The sequence below is a fragment of the Octopus bimaculoides genome, chromosome 1 (genome assembly GCF_046866305.1).
Source record: "Octopus bimaculoides isolate indiv1 chromosome 1, ASM4686630v1, whole genome shotgun sequence".
NCBI lineage: Eukaryota > Metazoa > Mollusca > Cephalopoda > Octopoda > Octopodidae > Octopus > Octopus bimaculoides.
The window spans coordinates 192,542,680-192,565,018 of NC_142928.1; the positions used below are offsets into that span (position 1 = coordinate 192,542,680).

The 22,339-nt window shown below is 36.7% G+C and overlaps 1 protein-coding gene across 5 annotated transcripts in view; it reads left to right on the forward strand.

Annotated features, from left to right (window-relative positions):
- Positions 1-22,339, forward strand: part of LOC106884166 (protocadherin Fat 4) — a 696,074-nt gene that overhangs the window by 633,101 nt on the left and 40,634 nt on the right. For all 5 annotated transcript variants that reach the window (XM_014935404.3, XM_089364268.1, XM_089364281.1 and 2 more), the window contains 4 exons: positions 294-503; positions 9,415-9,525; positions 12,451-12,628; positions 17,646-17,737. In XM_014935404.3, coding sequence (XP_014790890.1) covers positions 294-503; positions 9,415-9,525; positions 12,451-12,628; positions 17,646-17,737 — 591 coding nt within the window. The remainder of the gene's footprint in view (positions 1-293; positions 504-9,414; positions 9,526-12,450; positions 12,629-17,645; positions 17,738-22,339) is intronic.

Here is a 22,339-nt window from a genome sequence, read left to right on the forward strand (position 1 = left end):
ACTGCAAAGTTTGTATCATGGAACTAAGGGCAGTTCCAGGTTGGTCAGTATAAAAAAAGTTCATTCTTTGATACCATACTTTTGTTAAAATACACTGCCTTTATTTCAATTAATTTATTAAAATAACTTAATCATTATTAAGCTGGTGTTTGAAGCATAAATTACCATAGAATTGCCTAAGGTGTCACTCATTAGGATTGAACCCAGAACCATATGGTTGGGAAGCAAACTTCTCAACTACACAAACCTCTTAATATTTTTGCGTCTTCTAACTTTTATTTTTTATTCCACAGATTTTTGCCACAGAAGATGAACCAATTGAGTTTAGACACCCAGTCTACAGACTTAAAATTCCAGAAGATATTAGGCCAGGTGGCAGAGTTTTCCGATTGAAAATGTCACGTAATCGTAACTCTGGCATCTTGTCTTCCGACCCAAGTTTGGCCAATTTGACTTATCATATGATGTTTCCTCTCGACTGGTTTACCGTCAATTCAACAACAGTTAGTATTTACCATCATTAATCTTTCGCATATGCGTGTATGTTTGCATGTATGTATATGGACTTAACTTTCAAATGTTGGTAAAACATAGTTACTTTACCAGTTGCTGCTACATTAAAACAATGCTACTATGATTATCTAATATTAACTCCATTGAGTTTTAAATTCCATCTTTTCATATTGACTGACATGAAGCTATTTCTGCAGTTTCACATTAATCAGATTTTGCAAAGCAAATATAAATAAGTAAAACTAATAATAATCCTTTCTACTAAAGGCACAAGGCCTGAAATTTGGGAGAGGGTACCAGTCGATTAGATCGACCCCAGTACACAACTGGTACTTAATTTGACAATCCTGAAAGGATGAAAGGCAAAGTCAACCCCAGCAGAATTTGAATGCAGAACGTAAAGACAGATGAAACGCCGCTAAACATTTTGCCTGGCGGGCTAAGGATTCTACCAGCTCCCTGCTTTAGTAACAGTAATAATAATGGCATACCTACACAAGTGTACCCACCACCAACTTTGTTTCCTCATAGACTTTCAGAAAAGTGAATATTTCTTAAGAAAAGTTACTACAAATGTGCTTCAGCTGATGTAGATCACAGTGACAATTATATTGGAATTTAATGTGGAAAATTTTTTCCAAGGGTAAGGATGGGGTGTTTCAGAAAATTCACACAAGTTGGCTTTGTTTCCTCATATCTTTCAGAAAAATAGGAATTTTTTTTTTTTTTTTAGGAAATTTTCTACAAATACCTTTCAGAGTATTTAGATTATGATTATACAATATGGAAAAAGAAAATTAGTGGACTCATACACATGCATACTAATACACACCATAACTTTTTTCAAAATTTCAAGTTTCATTTTATAGATATGTGTAACATATGTCAGTATGTAGGTGTATAAGATCACTAACTTATTTTTTCCATATTTAAAAGCTATTTGTAGAAAAGTTCATTAAAAAATTACCAATTTTTTTTAGAGTTACAAAGAACAAAGCTAACTCATATGAATTCTCCAAAACTCGTCAGCCGACCCTCAGAAATATTTTTCACCACAAATTCTGTTAAAATCTGAAGCACATTTGTTAAACATTTCATTTAAAAATATTAATTTTTCTGTCAGTGGTGGTGGAAGGCACTTGTGTAGGTATGCCATAATGATAATAATTTAGGCACAAGGCCAGATATTTTGAGGGGATGGGATAAGTCGATTACATTGGCCCCCAACACTTGACTGGTACTATATTCTATTGACTCCAGTAAGTATGAAAGGCAAAGCTGGCCCCACTAAGATTTCAATTCAGAATGTAAAATACTGGAAGAAATACTGCTTAGCATTTCGTCCAACACTTTAATAATTGTGTGTGTGTATGTGTGTGTGTGTGTGTGTGTGTGTGTGTGTGTGTGTGTGTGTGTGTGTGTGTGTATGGATTTATATATATATATATATATTATATAAAGCTAGCGAGATGGCAGAACTGTTAGCATGCTAGACAAAATGCTTAGCAGTATTTCGCCCGTCACTATGTTCTGAGTTCAAATTCCACCAAGGTTGACTTTACCTTTCATCCTTTTGGGATAGATAAATTAAGAACCAGTTGCGTACTGGGGTCGATGTAATAGACTATCCACCTCCCCCAAATTTCAGGCCTTGTTCCTATAATAGAAAGGATTATGCACAGGAGTGGCTGTGTGGTAAGAAGATTACTTCCCAACCACATGGTTCCAGGTCCAGTCCTACTGCATGGCACCTTGGGCAAGTGTCATCAACTATAGCGTTGGGCTGACAAAAGCCTTCTGGATTTGGTAGATGGAAGCTGAAAGAATCCTGTCGTATATATATATATATATATATATATATATATATATGCTTGTATTTTTGTGTCTGCATTTGTCCCCCACCATCGCTTGACAACTGATGTTGGTGTGTTTACATCCCCATAACTTAGTGGTTCAACAGAAGAAACCAATAGAATAAGTACTAGGCTTACAAAGAATAAGTCCTGAGATTGATTTATTCAACTAAAGGCAGTGCTCCAGCATGGCTGCAATCAAATGACTGAAACGAGTAAAAGAATAAAAGAATATATATATATGATTATACAAACAGTTTCCTAGCAAGCCATAGGTATGAAAATATCCAATTTTCGATTAGCTTTAAATGCACAAACCACCATCCAGCATTTGTATTAGATATATTTCTCTATTCCAAGGATATTGGAGCCTACATATTTTGTTGTTATATATATATGGTTAATCATTTTTGTGCATGTGTGTAATAATAATTTATGATACTTAACAATAATTCAGATATGCTAACTAGGTTAATATTTTGACTTTTTCACCATTTTGCTTAGTCTCTCAATATATCTATATTGTGTGTATAAACTGACAAACAATATCTTTACACAGACAGATTTTCTTACGTTTTTAATTCTAATTTTCCTTGTGTTTGCTTTGCCAATTATTGCCTTCTACTCTAATACAATAATCAATCTTTAAATTGTACAGCTACAGTCCTTTATATTCTTAAAGAATGAAAATTCTATTTTCTCCAGAAATTATCTTTGCTATTTTTCTTCAGGCTGTATAAGTTTTGATTTGATCATTTCTGTAAAAATAATCGGCTACACCTTTATGTTTAGCCCCACTTGTCTGTTGCCTGAAACCATTTCAAGAACTACAGACGTAGATGAGATCTTACAGTCGATAGTCTAAACTTAGTTGTGGTATAACTGCAATCTCTCTCTTGCTAGTTTTCCTCTCATTTCTTAAATAACTATTTTGAAATATATTTTTTTTATGTCGTTGTTGTAGATTTCTCTATTATTATTATTATTATTATTATTATTATTATTATTATTATTATTATTATTATTATTATTATTATTATTAAGGCAGCAAGCTGGCAGAATTGTTACTGCACCAGACAAGATGCTTAGTGGCATTTCTTCCAGTTCTTTATGTTCTGAGTTCAAATTCTACTAAGGTTAACTTTGCCGTATGCCATGGGTATATGCTGTAGTGCTCTTATTTTCACTGTATTGAAAGTGTTTTACATAGGATATGTGCGGTGCCTAGTCGTGCTATTTTCTGTATGTTATATATACTTGTAAGTCCTGGTGATTTTGCTATGTATTTGTCTGAATGTCTATTTACATACTCAAAGCGCTTACTATGATAGGAATTGTTTCTGTTTTTAGGCTCCACATTTGAATTATCTCTATTTATAAATCTTTGTATTTTGTAAGTTTTTCCGTTTCTTTTAAAGAAACATTGTCATCTGTTGGTATAGATACATCGATTAGAAATCATTTTTTTTCTTGGTGATCTCTTATTATTATTATTATTATTATTATTATTATTATTATTATTATTATTATTGTTGTTGTTGTTGTTGTTGTTGTTGTTGTTGTTATTACTACTACTACTACTACTACTAAGGCAGCAAGCTGACTGAATTGTTACCATACTGCACAAAATACATTTTACATTCTGAATTAAAATACCACTGATATTGACTGTCTTTCGTTGTTCAGGGTTGATAAAATAACAGTTGAGCAATGGGGTTGATGTAATTGACTTGATCCCTCCCTCAAAATATCTGCCCTTGTGCCTATAACAGAAAGGATTATTATCATTATCATGAAATTTACATTATGTATCAATTACATATTTTTTACTATTCTATACTGCTTTTTTTCTTTATTGTGGTTGTTGTTGTTTGTTTTTGTTTTCTGGGATGGAACAGAACTGGAGGTCAGAGTGGTCTTAACGGTATTATAAGCCTCCACCTGAATGGGGGCTTATAATACAAAATCAAAGCATCTTGGTTTATAGGATACCCTCCCAAGCAGCTACCCATTCTCCATGTCTTAAAATGACACTAACTGGAGTTATATCCTGAATAAATAAAGTTTTTAATTAATAGCTAAACAATTATTCTGTGCTGATAAAGAGAAATAACCTAGAAATCGCGATACACGGATATTGTTTTGAGCTGAGTGGGGGTGCTAGATTCCCTTGTTCGAAAATATAAGGACACAGATCATGTCATATAGCCAGCTAGAGATGATGTCTCCTGGGGCTAAATTACAGCAACATTCGTCCTAAACCAGGACTGCCATGTTATGTTGGCAAACAATCTTTACCCCTAATATATCAATATTGTTTTAATTTGAAAATATTCTAATTAGTTTTCATAATCATATAAGTCAAGTGATATATTTTTTAAACAGTTTGGGTGTAAACTATTTCTTGTGTTCATCATCATTTTAAATAATAATAATAATGAAATTATTGTATACAGTGCTCAGGTGCACTGCAACTTGTCAAAAGTGTGCATAAAGCATATGCAGAATTGTACAGATGTCTGGAAAGTGAACAGTGTATGAGTCAGATACATGCTTGTGTGTGTATGGAGGGGAGAAAATCAGGTGTAGTGTTGGCGAATCTCAGGAAGCATGGAAGTTTTGAAGGATGCAGTGCTCCGACAACTAACAACTGATGCTGGCAGTTTGTTCCATACTTCAGCAACTCTTAGCATGAAAAAGTGTTTCCGAAAGTCATGGGAGCTGTGCTGTTTTCTGACTTTGTAAACATGTCCACAGGTGTTAGACAGGTGTTAGACAGGTGTTAGACAGGTGTTAGACAGGTGGAGTTTGAAAAGGTGCTCAGAGTTATTGTTAGTATGATGGTTAATAATTTTATGGGTGTCTGCCAAGTCAGCTGCCAGATGTCGGTATTTCAATGTATCCATACCCAGGGAAGTAAGGCATTCAGAATATCATAAATGCCTGATGGAGGGTATTCTCTTGGTTGCACGTTGCTGAATGCTTTCCAGACGATTAATATCCTGGGCAAGATAGAGGTTCCAGACAAGGCTGGCTCTTTGAAATACATTTTTGCCAGCTGAGTGGACTGGAGCAACATGAAATAAAGTGTCTTGCTCAAGGACACAACACGCCACCAGGTATTGAACTCATGACCTTACAATCATGAGCCCAATATCCTAACCATTCAGCTACATGCCTTCACGTGATGTCAAGATAAGGAGACACACACACATGTATACACGAATGGTCGGCTTCTTTCAATTTCCATCTACCAAATCTGCTCACATGATTTTGGCTCATCTAAAGCTGTAGAAAAGACTTGCCAAAGATACCATGCAGTGGGACTGAACCTGAAACCATGTGGTTGGAAAGCAAGCTTCTTAGCCACCCCTTTGTTTTGTTTTGTTTGTTTGTTTGTTTGTTTTTGTTTTTTTTTCTTAATTATTTATTTATTTATTTGGACTTTTTAGTGGTGGAAATAGCGTTTGCAAAGATATCTAATTTATTTTTCAAGATCATGACAATCCCAACATCCATCTGTTCATTTTGACTAATTCAAATAAAGGTTGTCAGAGTAAAAAAAAAAACCAAAATCTTTTAGATGTAATTTAATAAATAAACAAAAATATTTTAATTGATCAAGCCACCTGCTGTTTAAAGTAATCAGAGTAAATTATATATTTTTTAATTAAACATCTCTAAGCATCGACACCATTATCATTAACATATTTCCATGTTGTAATTGTTGTTCTTCACAAAAGATTTCAGGAGTTCTTTTGTCACTAAACAGTTCTGGAAAGTAAAACAATTGCATCATGGCAACATCATGTATCAGCTTGGCAACATTGTTGTGAAAGACACAGTTGGATTTCTTAAGTAATTTTTATATTGTCATCACTACTACTATTACTACTACTACTACTACTACTACTACGACTACTACTACTACTATTACTACTACTACTACTACTACTACTACGACTACTACTACTACTATTACTACTACTACTACTACTACTACTACTACTACTACTACTACTACTACTACTACTACTACTACTGCCAGCAGCATCATCAACACCATCATTGTTTTGTTTGGCAGACAATACAATTTAAAAATTGTTCATTACCAAGTTTTTATCTTTGAGCTATCTCATCATCATCATCATCATCGTCGTCGTTTAACGTCCGCTTTCCATGCTAGCATGGGTTGGACGATTTGACTGAGGACTGGTGAAACCGGATGGCAACACCAGGCTCCAATCTAATTTGGCCTGGTGTTGCCATCCGGTTTCACCAGTCCTCAGTCAAATCGTCCAACCCATGCTAGCATGGGTTGGACACACATACATACATACATACATACATACATACATATATCATCATCATCATCGTTTAACGTCCGTTTTCCATGCTGGCATGGGTTGGACGATTTGACTGGGGACTGGCGAACCAGATGGCGACACCAGACTCCAACCTGATCTGGCAAAGTTTCTACAGCTGGATGCCCTTCCTAACACCAACCACTCTGAGAGTGTAGTGGGTGTTTTTATATGCCACCAATACGAGGGCCAGTCAGGCTGTTCTGGCAATGACCATGCTCAAAAGGTGTTTTTACGTGCTACCTGCACGGGAGCCAGTCTGGCGGCACTGGCAATGACCACACTCGAATGTTGTTTTTCACGTGCCACCGGCACATGTGCTGGTAAGGCGATATTGGCAGCAATCACACTCAAATGGTGCTTTTCACATATTACCGGCACGGGAGCCAATCCGTGGCCCTGGCAACTATCACGCTTGGATGTGCTTTTAACATTCCACTGGTACGAGTGCCAGTCAGATGGTACTGTCATCGGCCACGTCAGCAATTTTGGTTTTGTATTCACTTGCCTCAATAGGTCATATATCTATATATGTCTGTATGTATGTGTGTATATATACATGTGTGTGTACATATATATATGTATATGTATAAATTATTAAGGTGACTAGTTGCAGTTTAAAAACCAAAACACATGTGGTTTGGGGGTTTTATATATATGTGTATATATATATATTTGTGCTGTTAGATGTACAACTAGTACTGTATGTATTAGAGCTTCCCATAGATTATCATTATTCAATCAGCTTCCAATAATAGTGCGCTTCACATTGTTTTGGCTCAAATGATGCCATCCCACTGGTTAGACAACCAGGCCGACATCCCCACTGATCAGGATATTCTCTGACAGGGTCACTCATTTACAGCTGAGTGGACTGATGTAATGTGAGATGAAGTATTTTGCTCAAGAACACAACAAGCCACCCAGTCTGGAAATCGAACCCATGATCTAGTAATTGTGAGTGTAATACACAAACCACTGAGCCATATGATGAGCTTCTTTCAGTTTCCATCAACCAAATCCACTCACAAAACTTAGGCTGGCCCAGGGCTATAGAAGAAGACAAGGAGCTCAAGGTGGCATACAGTGAAACTGAGCCTGAAACACATGGTTGAAAAGCAAACTCCACAACACAGCTATGACTGTGCCTCTGTACACACACACACACACACACACACACACACACACACACACACACACACAGATAGATAGATACATTCACAGACACACATATCCACAAACATACATATATGCACACTTCAGAAGATTTGGTTGTAGTGTACAAGAGTCTACTTTCACTTTACAACACGATGCATATGAAGAACGATGGCTGATTGGAGGTGTGCCAAATGATTCGAGCGAGAAGATTCATTGAAATAGAAAGACTGAGGAATGTTTGTGTAGACGGCAGTGATGGGATCTGATCTCATGATGCTTGACTTCACACAATGTTAAATTACCATGTAGTAACATGCTTTGCAGGAACAGACCAGTCCAATCCATATATGATCATGAAAATGATGGTGGTGATTGTGATGCTTCTGTCGCTACTGCTGGTGTCATGCATACACATGCATGCACATATACGTACATATTAAATTCTTCGTATTGATTTTTCCAGTGGATTTTGAATGGTCATTTAAATTTGGACATTCAGAGGAATTATTGGTGCATGTATTTATTTTACAGCCATAAACTTTTCTTGCTGACCACTGATGCAAAGAGAAACTTTTCTGTTAAATAATCTTTTGACTAAATATTCTTTGTCCAAGAATATATATAATATCTGCAAACACAAATTCCAGACTCTTTCACAATCACTGTGTATTTAGACAACTGAAATAATAACTGGAAAAGATTTTCCAGTGAGGCCTTCTGCACAGAGAACAAATAGTTAAGTGCTGCCCAATGTATTTAATATAGTGAGCGAAAAAATACGTTTAATTAATCACAGTGAAGGCACATGGCTTAGTGACTAGGGTTCTCAGCTCACAATTGTTAGGTCATGAGTTCAATTCCCAGCAGTATATTGTGTTCTTGAACAAGACTTTCTATTTCACATTGCTTCAGTTTGCTCAGATGGCAAAAATGAGTAGTACCTGTATTTCAAGGGGCTGGCCTTGTCACATTCTGTGTCGCGCTGAATCTCCCTGAGAACTATGTTAATGATATGCATGTCTCTGGAGTACTCAGTCACATGCATATGAATTTCAATGGAACAGGCTGTTCCATTGATCGTATCAACAAGAACCCTCTTAATTGTAACGATGGAATGCCTGTTTTTTTTTGTTTTTTTTACCTATCACAATTATATCTGTATTTAAGATAATCTGAATTAAAATAATCTTAATGCCTTGCTTCCCTGATCATGGTTACATTGAAGCTCCGACGTCTGGCAACTAACTTGGTAAACACCCACAAAATTATTAACCATCACACCAACAACCACCTTGAACACCTTTTTGAGCACCATATGTCTAACACACATGGGCATGCCCGCAAAGTCAGAAAACAGCACAGCTCCCATGACTTTTGGAAACATTTTTTCACACTCGGAGTTACTGAAGCACGGAACAAACTACCTGCATCAGTTGTTAGTTGCTGAGACATTGCATCCTTTAAAACCTTTAAATAATCTTTGATTAATTCATTGTTTTGATGTTATTTTCTTCTCTCTTCATCAGGGTATCATAACCACAACATCTGAATTAGATCGAGAAGTACTGACCAGTTCTTACCAACAATTTGCTGTCGAAGCAGTAGATTCAACAGGTCAAACAGTTGCCACAACTGCTGTAAGTAATTTTTCCACCCCTTTGGTTTTTTTCCCCCATTTTTTTTTACTTCACAGCATTTTTCTTGTATTATTTCTATTTATCTTTTACATGTGTCAGTCATTGGACTATGGCCATGCTGGAGCACTGACTTCAATGGTTTAGTCAAGCAAATCGACACTTGTACCTATTTTAAATATTGTACTTATTTTATTGGTCTCTTTTACCAAACTGCTAAGTCAACAGGGGTATAAACAAACCAGCATTGGTTGTTAAGGTGGGAGATATAAACACACAAACATACACACATATATACAGATACCACACAGATTCCATCTACCAAATTCATTCACAAGCCTGAAGCTATAGTAGAAGCCCAAGGTGCCAAGCAGTGGGAATGAACCTGAAACCACACAGTTGCCAAGCAAGCTCCTTAACCACACATCCATACCTCATAATAGTTTTATAGGCTCAGGCAGACCAAAGCCTTGTGAGTGGATTTGGTAGACAGAAACTGAAAGAAGCCTGTCATATATATATATATATATATATATATATATATATATATATATATATATATATACATAAGCTAGAAGGCTGCACCAGGCTCCAATCTTCACTTGACTAAAACTCTTCAAGGCGGTGCTCCAGCATGGCCGCAGTCAAATGACTGAAACAAGTGTAAGAATAAAAGAAAACTACTGATTAAAAATACTGTGAACAAATAACACTGTTTTGGGTCATAAATTTTTTACATATGCAGCTGTAAACTATGGCCTCTGGATGAAGTAAACACTCTTGATGAGCTGGTAAATGCCTGTGAAACTAGCTGAGCTTCTCCTTCAGTCTATTCTGCAGAGAGGAACCTTTTCTTTAATTCACCAGAAAGTTTATTTTCACAGTCTGGCTAAAAATATGTTTGTTAATTATATGCGCAAAAATATAATTACAATTTATAGATATAAATAATTTTTTAATATTTTAGTTAAATATAATATACTGCCTGAAAATGTATTGATATGCAAATAAGCAGAACCTATGGCACTTGTTCATAATATTTTATGTAAGACACTTTTGATAAGTTAATTATGGCCAGTAAAACTAGTGAAGCTTATTCTTCTATTTCCCCTGCAGTGAGAGAGCGTGAAAGAGAGAGAGAGCAAAGGCTCTCTCTTTCTCGTTCTCTCACTGCAGGAGAGAGAGAATATGTACATTATATAAATGAAGAATATAATGCCCACGCACGCACGCACGCACGCACGCACACACACACACACACACACACACACACACACACACACACACACACACACTTCATACAAACAGACACATATACCTACATGAGGAAAAAATTGATATGTATGACCATCATTTCTTTGTCATTTCATTATTTAACCCTTTCGTTACCAACCCGGCTGAAACTGGCTCTGGCTCTGTAGGAGAAATGTCCTGTTTTCATAAGTTTTGAATTAAAATCTTCCACCAAACCTTAATCACAATTTATGTTCCTAACACTAGCTGAATGATAACTAAGTTATTTTACTAAATTCTTTGTTATATTTCAAAATAAAACACACACACACACACACACACACACACACACACACACACACACACAGAACATCTCAAAAGAAATACGGTAATGAAAGGGTTAAGTCTTAAGATTCTTCACTTCCACTTTTGCATTCAGTCCTCTTCCTGCTCCTCAGAGAAAGATTTTTTTTATTTCAAGTTATTCTTTATTGCTTCTTTCATTTTCATTCACTCTTGATCTGTCTATTTCTCATTTTCTTTTGTTCTCTTTCCCAGTTGTCTATATTTCTCTTATTCTATCAAGTGCCTGTTGATCAACTGATTTTCATTTTTGGAGCAGGAATTTTTGTGTGTGATAACCTTTCCATTTTCATTCTTCTCTTTCTTTTCTATATAGGTTCCCCTAAATATCAGTTTAACTATTCTACTCCCCCCTTGCTTCTCATTAAAGCAATTACCATTTAATCATGGTATCTGTTTGCTCTGCAATGAAAGGTTACAATGCCACATAAAAAGCACTATTACTGGTACCACGTAAAAAGTATTGGTGATGGTGCCACATAAAAAGCACCCAATGTACTCAGTAAAGTGGTTGGCATTAGGAAGGGCATCCAGCTGTAGAAACCAAGCCAAAACAGACTATAGAACCTGGTGTGGCTCCTCACCTTACCAACTCATGCCAGCATGGAAAACAGACATTAAATGATAATGATAAATGATGGTGAGATATATATATATCATCATCATCGTTCAACGTCCACCTTCCATGCTAGCATGGGTTGGACGATTTGACTGAGGACTGGCAAACCAGATGGCTACACCAGGCTCCAATCTGATTTGGAAGAGTTTCTACAGCTGGATGGCCTTCCTAATGCCAACCACTCCGAGAGTGTAGTGGGTGCTTTTACGTGCCACCGGCATGGGAGCAAGACCGCTGCTCTGGCAGTGATCCCACTTGGATGATGCTGTTAGCGCTCCACTGACACAGGTGCCAGCCATCAAATATATATATATATATATATATATATTCTCCTGTTAATTTCAATATGAGTTGTTTTATCAAATGGATGACCTACTCATTGGATTAATGTACAAAGGGTTTGAGTTTTCCATAGACATGCATACCCTTAGAGTAATTCTACAGTAGACAGCATGGCACCAGTGTGATGAGGTTGGGCTTTGGAATTACATGTATAGGCCATCCAACAGACTTTCACTCAGCCTCAATCCAAATTCAGTCACAAAGCTGGAGTCAAGCCAAGTTTATGGGCAAAGGCACCTGACCATGATGCCACCCAGTGAGATTGAACCTGAGACATCATAATCGTGAAGCTGACTTCTTAACCCCCTTTCTTCTTGCACATCTGTATGTATGTAGATATATTTTTATATAATTGTGTTCTATCGCTGCAGATTGTTGTGAACATTACTGATGCCAATGATAATGCACCCAGATGCACTTTCCCGCTGTATAAATTTACGCATGTAGAAGATTCCTTTTTGGGTTCCATTGTTGGAAGAATTCATGCCACAGATGAAGACAGTGGGAAAAATGCCAGATTGAAATTTAGCATCATCGGAGGCAATGTCGGTAAGTTATATTGATTTGTCTCTGTTATGACTCTTCCAGTAGTCTTTGTCTGTGTGATTCCATTCACATTAGTCTTCCGAAACTGTCTGCCCTGTGCTAGGGAAATTGTGTCCAACCATTCCTTCAGATGATGATGATTATGATCCACAAAATTCAAAAGAAAACCTTCATAACCCATCAAATACTGTTTCAAATTTTGGCGTGAGGCCAGCCGTTTTGAGTGGAGGGGGTTCATCAATTATATTGACCCCAGTACATAACTGGTGCTTTTATTTTTTTTCTTTATTGCCCACAAGGGGCTAAGCATAGAGGGGACAAACAAGGACTAACAAACGGGTTAAGTCAATTACATCAACCCCAGTGCGTAACTGGTACTTAATTTATCGACACCAAAAGGATGAAAGGCAAAGTCAACCTCGGCAGAGTTTGAACTCAAAACGTAACAGCAGACGAAATACCGCTAAGCATTTCGTCCGGCATGCTAACGATTCTGCCAGCTCGCCGCCTGGTGCTTTTATTTTACCAACATTAAAGGATGAAAGGCAGAATTAACCTCAGCAAGCTTTGAGCTGTTGTTGATGTGATTCTTGATAAAATTTTATGATTGATTTGTCAAAGAAAAAAAAGCTCAAACAAAATCAGAACTGGTCAGCCACCTCAGAGCCAGCCATGGTAGAAATGCATTATATTCATGTGTGTGTTTTAAGTTGATTTGATAATGACATCATGACAACTACTGTGCATGCACTTGTACCGTTCTTTGCAGCTTTTCTTTACTTGACTTTCGATGTCTGCTCTCTGCCCTTTCTTTTAACCTTTTCTAACAAGCTGTAGCGCACCTGAGCTCTATATGCAATAAGCTCATCATCATCATCACCACCATCATCATCATCACCACCATCATCATCATTGGTGAGCTGACAGAATTGTGAGAGTAGAAAGGTGGTGAGCTGGCAGAAACGTTAGCACGCCGGGCGAAATGCTTAGCGGTATTTCGTCTGCCGTTACGTTCTGAGTTCAAATTCCGCCAAGGTCAACTTTTTTCCTTTCATCCTTTCGGGATCGATAAATAAAGTACCAGTTACGCACTGGGGTCAATGTAATCGACTTAATCCCTTTGTCTGTCCTTGTTTGTCCCCTCTATGTTTAGCCCCTTGTGGGCAATAAAGAAATAAAAAATAAGAATTGTGAGAGCATCAGGAAAAATTACTTTGCACCATTCCTTCTAACTCATTATGCTCTGTGTTCAAATCCTGCCAAGTTCAACTTAACCTTTCATCCTTTTGAGGTCAGTAAAATAAGTATTGATCAAATACTGGAGTCAATGTAATCAGCTAAAACCCTCCCCTAAAATTGCTGGCCTTGTGCCAAAATTTGAAGCCATTGTTATTAATATAATTCTTCTTCTAATCTGTATGTTTGATGTAATCACTTGCCAGGACACACCTAGTACCCCAGGGTGACAGTTAAAAGATGTTGAAATATAAATGAAAACTTGGGGAGGGCAAGTGAGGAAGGCAATACAGAAATACATTTATATAATACAAAACAAACATTTAAACTGATAGAGTTTTTCTAAAGCTGTGGCTGGTACTTGTCAACAAAATCGTTTGGACTTCTATGGGATATGGTTCTCCTGGGATGTTTCTTGATGTTTCTGACATCTTTATTTTTATCATACCTAGGACATCAACAATAACTATTATTATTATTATCATCTATGCAATTTTGTGTACCTTCGTGTCAAAATATTAACATATCTCTCTCTCTCTCTCTCTCTCTCTCTCTCTCTCTCTCTCTCTCTCTCTCTCTCTCTCTGTGTGAATACCACCAGGTTTGACAGAATTTGTTGAGGCAGATTTTCTGTGGCCAGATACACTTCCTCTCACCATCCCTCATAAGTTTCCAAGCAAAGTAATATCCCCCCCCCCCCCCCACTCTATGGCCAGGCATGGTTTTCACAGGAAACTGGAATCGAACTACGTCACTAGTTTGCTGATGCTCATTTATAACCATCACATGATGTCATAACAAAAGCACGCGCACACAAACACTTACACACACACAAACACTCACTCACACACACACACACACACACACACTCACACACACACACACGCACACACACACACACACACACACACACACACATACAAACACTCACACACACATTCACAAACACTCACATAATAGGTTTCTTCCAGTCTCTGCCAAATCCACTCCTAAGGCTTAGTTGACCCAGTGCCATAGTAGAAGACACTTGCCCAAAGTGTCACACCACAGGATTGAACCCCAAACCTTATGTTTAGGAAGCAAGCTTCTTAACCACTCAACCACATTTGCACTTCAGTAGCCACATAAAATCTTTTATCTTCCTTTTGTTGAAACTAAACTCATATTAATTAATGACACTTGTTTGATATTAATCACAGAGAATTTCTAGCCATGATCTTCTGACAAATAACTCTGTTAAGTATGGATTCTGTTTTGTACTGCTGTATTTGTTGTTGTTTTCCCATATCACCCCCACCCCTCCACTCCTAGGCATGTCATTTTCCATCAGTAATTAATCAGTTATTAATATTTGTATGTTATTCTTCTAACAAGATAATCAAGATGATGCTCAGATCTTATCATAAATTTTATCACACATTCATTTGTCCAATATCTTCCAATCTTTATACCTGCTGGTTATATATCGTTAGAGAACTTACATTTACTGGTGGTGGTCATCATCATTGTAGCATCCACTTTTCCATGATTGCATGGGTCAGATGGAACATTCTACAGCCAGATGCCCTTCCTGTCACCAACCCTTGCCTGTTTCCAAGCAAGGTTATATTACCTTTTGGCCAGACATGTTTAACATGAAAAACTGGAAATGAACAGCAATGATCATGGACTTTGTTTATGACCATGATATCAAGGGCACACACACACACTCACACTCTCTCTCTCTCTCTCTCTCTCTCTCTCTCTCTCTCTCTCTCTCTCTCCATCCATCCACATGTATATACATAACAGGCTTCTTTCAATTTCTGTCAACTAAAAACTTTTGTCCCAGGTACCGCTCAGTGAGACTGAACCTGAAACTATGTGGTCAGGAAGCAAACTTCTTAACCACACATCTGTACATGTGCTCATAGTGATATCTCTATAAGTAAGAGAACTTATGTCTATGATGGTGTTCTTATATAATGTTAGAGAACTTATCCTACAGTTATATACACTTATACTTCAATTTGATTAACATTGGCCAATACACACGCATACACACATATCCTCCAGTAGAAGTCGGTTCAAAGTATCTGTTTTTGATATTGATTGAACACTGTTCAATATTCTCCATAGACTGGAATTATTTTGACAATATTGAGTTGGAAGTATTAAAACTTTGTTTCTACAGATTGTTTTGTCAATATTTATTTATCTGTTCCATAAAGAAGAAGATGGTCAATAAGAGAAAACACAAGACATAATATTTCATTGTGGCTAGTTCAGTTTTTATTGTAACTAATACAGTACTTTATTGTTCTGTAACAAAGATATATTTTTGGCTGGTTGACAGATGAACAAAAGTTTGTGTGATGCTCCAAACACAAAATACTTATATATTATTAACAAAAAATGTTGTTATTGTGACAAATAACAGAAAAAATATATATTTAAGCCAAGCGAGGAGTCAGTTGGTGTGTATCCATGAGAGATGTGTATCAGCAATGTTAGAAGCATAGATTCTTACAGTTAGTTGGCTTATGCTATGTCACAACAAACAGCTAGTTGTAATTATGAGGTAAACCAACTATATATGGCTGATGGCCTGTCAAAGAGAAGGTGTCAAAGAAAAAATGAGATTTCACTTTGTTGTTTATAACATCTTGGATTCTAATGAGTTAAACATCTTTTGGTTCTATTGTTTTCACTTTCAGCGACTTGAATGAATTGATCCTTTACTGACGTCATCAGTCTGTGACAGAATCCTGTTTTTATTCTTTAGTTATTTTTGCATTTGAACACAGTGATTCAGGTTCAATTCTTAGCCAATGAGTCAGTGTTTGGGACTCTCTCAGTATTCCTGTTACTGTTCTAAATTGACATCTTGAAGAAGAGTTTTTAACTTTGCCTTTCACCCTTTCTGGGTCGATTAAGAAGCCCCAGAAATGGGTTGATACAATTCAGTTGCAAAAGTTGCTTTGTACCACTATGTGGAATCTTTTCTTTAGAAGCATCTTTTATCATTCATAATCACTTGTTAAGTTTCTCTACTTTCACAATAAAACACCAAACACTCCTCCTGTACATTACAACAAAACCATATTCTTCCCTGTGGACTTTTTGTTTCTTAACCTTACAGGAATCCCCCTTTCTGGTAAAGATAGCATCAGATTGACTCGCAGCCCTATACACCTCCTCTCTGCACCCCTGATAAATAGGTTAACAGTCAGTTGATTATTGTTGTTATTAATCCTCAGGTAGGATCTGATTAAGCTGACCTATTTTCAAAAGTATCCCAGCCATTCCAATGATCTCTCTCTCTCTCCCTCTCTATCTATTTATCTATCTCCCCCTCTCTCTCCCTCTCTCTCTCCCCTCTCTCTCTCCTCCCCCTCTCTCTCTCCCCCTCTCTCTCTCTCCAAGAATAATGTATCTAGAATTACATTTTCTAAAATGTCTTTAAGACAGCAAGATTGGTTTGAGGAAGGTTTGGCTACTATATTTTCAACAGCTTGAGTGACATCATAGAAGCTCCCCAACCCATCCCAGCTGGTTGTTTTAGATTGCACTCAGGATGTTCCTCTATGTCACACAGCTTCACAAAGTGGTTGCTTCTTCATTCCTTGAAGACATATACTCTGATGAATCCATTTGGCTTTAGTCCTGGCATATCCATACCAATTTCTTTCACACTAACATTTCCAGCATCTTTGAGAAAATTCTCACAATGAACATATAAAAACTGATCAAAACTTCAATACATATCTAACATGATTTTTGTTTCTTTTCTCTTCTAAATCAGGAAACACGTTTAAGATTACAAACAATGGTGACCTAATGTTGAATGAAATTCTTGACCGAGAAACAGTGAATATCTACAATTTGACCATTTTGGTAAGATTTTTTTTTTGTTACTTAAATTTTCACATGGGAACAGACATAATAAAATCAACAGATTCATATTGAAGTGGGGTTCATGATTAACTGAACTATGGAAAGAAGGGGGTCAGCAATTTGTTTTCATAATGGTTCATTTTCAATGTTTTACTCTTTCCCATAACCCGTGTAATATTTATATCATATCTTAGCAGTAACTCTGTCTTGGACCCTACAAGTCATTGGGCTGGTGACCCAGTTTCCATGGCGTATGACTGAGATCACAACAGTGTTTCTCCACCACCACCAAATCTGAACAGGATGCTAGTTCATTGCTGGGTTACTCATCTGCAGCTAAGTGGACAGGAGAAACATAAAATCAAGCGTTTTGCTCCAGTACACTATGCCTTATCCAGTTCGGGAATCAAAACATCTTCACATCATATCTTACATACAAAAATATCTTTGCATACCTACCATCCTCTATTTCCAATAGAACCTCTCAGATTCATCTGTGAACTGTGGCCCACCTGTTATCAACCTCTTGATAACAGGGGGGGTTGCAGATTATAGGAGTTACAGAAATAATTGAGGGCTGGATTACTCCCCCTTATTTTCATTAGTTATGTCCCTTTAAGTGTTTTTTTATATATAATACTAGCAGAGATACCCGGCGCTGCTCGAGATAAAAATCGTTTAGTTTGTATATACAAAATTTTGTGCTGCATCTGAGAAAGTAACAGTTAGTTCGTGATATATATGTGTTTACGTATGTATATGTGTAAATGCGTATGCATGCATATACGTATTTATGTATGTGAGCATTTATATATGTGTGTAGACATGTCTGCATATGTGTACGAACATGTAAATGTATGTTTATGTACTGATATGTGTGTCTGTTCAAGTTGTATATATAACTGTTACTCCATCAAAGGTTGTCATCATCATCATCATCGTCGTTTAACGTCCGCTTTCCATGCTAGCATGGGTTGGACGATATATATATAACTCTGCCAAATTAGATTGGAGCCTGGTGTTGCCATCCGGTTTCACCAGTCCTCAGTCAAATCGTCCAACCCATGCTAGCATGGAAAGCGGACGTTAAACGATGATGATGATGATATATATATATATATATATATGTTCTGAGCACATGATCTCAGATCAAGACACTTGCTATGCAAATACATCTCCGTAAATAAAAAGATTATCTCTATGAAATGTCATTGTTTTAATCGAAATGAAAATAAAATTTCGTATTGACATTGACCAGCCCTCACATACCTCGCATAAGGTAACTTACACAGAAAGACACACACATTGTGAGACATATATACACTCATACACTCACACACATACATTCACAGACAGATACACAATCATACAAAATGTGATGTCATCATTGTCAGAATTAAAAATAGAAGTATAAAAGTGAAATGATATATCACATTACAATATAGATGTTATTCTTTCACTTTTATTCTTTGAGCTTTGACATATAATACGGAATCAGTGCCAATGTTGCATTGTTTTAATTCAAAAACATTGCATATTGACACTCACATGGTCTGATAGTATTACCATGTAAAATTTAGTTTGATTTAGTTGAAACGTTTGTGATATATATATAGAGAGAGAGATTATATGATAATGATGTAACTAACAAGTTCAGCAAATATAATAACATTAGTAAAACCAATATCATCTTAACTAGTTTGAATACAATTAGCAAAGAGGGAAGCTTGGTAAAGTAACCTTTCATCCTTAACAATGATAATGAGATCAAAACAACAATGATAATGAGAAACAAAACAACATGAAATATGATAAACTATGTCCACTGTCTTTGTCATTGTATATAATTGTTATGAAAGTTAATATATACAGCATGGCATTGTGTTTTCATATTGATAATCTATGTGAAATTGGTGGTCATGTGATCTGTTAAAGAAATTAATGTTTGTAATACACTTCAATCATTGGGCAATAAACTGTGCTTGAGAAGACCTGTTGAGTCAAGTAAAATCATTGTCGTGGCCAATGCTAGTACTGCCTGACTGGCACCCGCGCCAGTGCCACCTGACTGGCCCTCATACCGGTGGCACGTAAATTGCACCCACTACACTCTCGGAGTGGTTGGCATTAGGAAGGGCATCCAGCTGTCGAAACACTGTCAGATCAGACTGGAGCCTGGTGCAGCCTCCAAGCTTCCCAGACCCCAGTCAAACCGTCCAACCCATGCCAGCATGGAAACCGGACATTACACAATGATGATGATGATATATTTGTATATAATATATATATATATATATATATATATATATATACATATCATCATCATCATCATCATCATCGTTTGACGTCCGCTTTCCATGCTAGCATGGGTTGGACGATTTGACTGAGGACTGGTGAAACAGGATGGCAACACCAGGCTCCAATCTAATTTGGCAGAATACCTACATATATTATTATTAAACAAGGATATTATTGACAGTGACTTCAAAGAAAAATTGTTTTCATTATAACTGATTATAAAAGCAAACATTAACATGTGTGTGTGTGTGTATCTGTTTATGTACTTGCACAACAGAATTCTGTACAATTTCCACATACTGAATTCTATGAAAGAAGATACCTGATCAAGATGTCACACAATGAAATTGTAATCAGAACTAAGTGGTTAAAAAATCAAACTTCTTAAATACCACAGCCCACAATTTGTTTTTGTTTAAAAAAAAACAAATTAGATTTTCTCAAAACTCATTATTTAGTAAAATGGTAGAACAGTAGAAACACAAATATCTTTCAGTAGTTAGTTCCATTCCTCAATATTCTTAGTTCAAATCCCTCAAGATCAGCCTTACTTTTCGGCTCTCTCTGGAGAGTTTATAAAATATGTGCTAAACTCAATACAATTCACTCAATTCTTACTGTACAAATGTCTGGCTGTTTGCCAATGTAACCAATCAATATATTCTGTTTAATAAAGCAAATTTATTGTTTCCTACTGAAGAACATAGTTAGTGAGGCAATATGATACTAGTAAAGACATCCTGGAATAAACACTGTAAATAAAGAAAAGAAAAGTCAACTTGATTCCATCCAAATTTTTACTAAACAGAATGGTAAAAGATTATTTTTTATTGAAGTTACTTTTATCTATTTCCAAAATACCACATACACATATACACACTTATGTAAACAAAGCATCCATTCACATGCACACACACACACCCTCATTTAACATTCGTTTTTCGATACTGGCATGGATTGGATCTGACACACTTCAAGACTGCATGAAACTTCAGCATTTGCTTTGGCATAGTTTCTATGACTAGATGCTCTTCCTAACACCAACCACTTTGCAGTAAGCATTGGGTGCTTTTTTCATGTCACCAGCATTGCTAGGATTACCAAATAACTCATAACTAAGTTATTTGAGAGAGGAGGTGGTAACTTTATGCCAAAAGCCTTTATGTTAAAAGGCTTAAATACGATGGAGGGATAAGCACAGGTGTCTTGCTATAGAGGAGATACATAGCTATCCCATACAACAGTTACATACATAAATCAAAAAATATATTTACATACATATATACTCTTTTCTCCTCAAGGGACAAGGGTCGAAACTTGGGGGGGGGGGCAGTCAATTAGATTGACCAGTACACAACTGGTACTTAATTTATCGACCCTGAAAGGATGAAAGGCAAAGTTGACCTCAGTGGAATTTGAACTTAGAACGTAAAGACAGACGAAATACCGCTAAGTATTTCGCCCGGCGTGCTAACGTTTCTTATTTCTTTACTGCTCACAAGGGGCTAAATATAGAGGGGACAAACAAGGACTGACAAATGGATTAAGTCGATTACATCGACCCCAGTGCATAACTGGTACTTAATTTATCGACCCCCGAAAGGATGAAAGTACCTCAGCGGAATTTGAACTCAGAACGTAACGGCAGACAAAATACCGCTAAGCATTTCGCACGGCGTGCTAACGTCTCTGCCAGCTCACAGCCTTCCAATTTACATACATATATAAACATACAGATGACAGGTTTCTTCCAGTTTCTGTCAACTAAATCCACTCATAAGGCTTGGTTGACCCAGCATTAAACCCAAGAGCTTGTGGTTAGGAAGCAAGCCTCTTAACTAATCAGCCACACATGATCAACCAGACTTTTAGATGTTGCTATACATTGCCGCTCACAATGTGCTTTGCATTGTTTTAGGTTTTGAATGATTCCACCCTGTTGGATAGGTGGGCAAGCCAACATTCCCCTGATCAGAAGCCTTATCTGTCACAGGGTTACCAATTACAGCTGAGTGAACTGGAGCAACATGAAATGAAGTGTCTTGCTTAAGAACACAACACACAACCAGCCTAGAAATCAAAACCACAATTCCATAATCACAAGTGCAATACTCTAACCTCTTGGCCACTTCCAAATAAACTTACACATATATGTACACATATAAACATTTACATGTACACACCCATATAAACCCACACATATACATCCACCCATATACTATTCACATTCATTAATTTAAATCCTGTTAATATTGATCTCCCTTAATATGGTTTTATTCTATAATTAATATTCAATGCTATTTT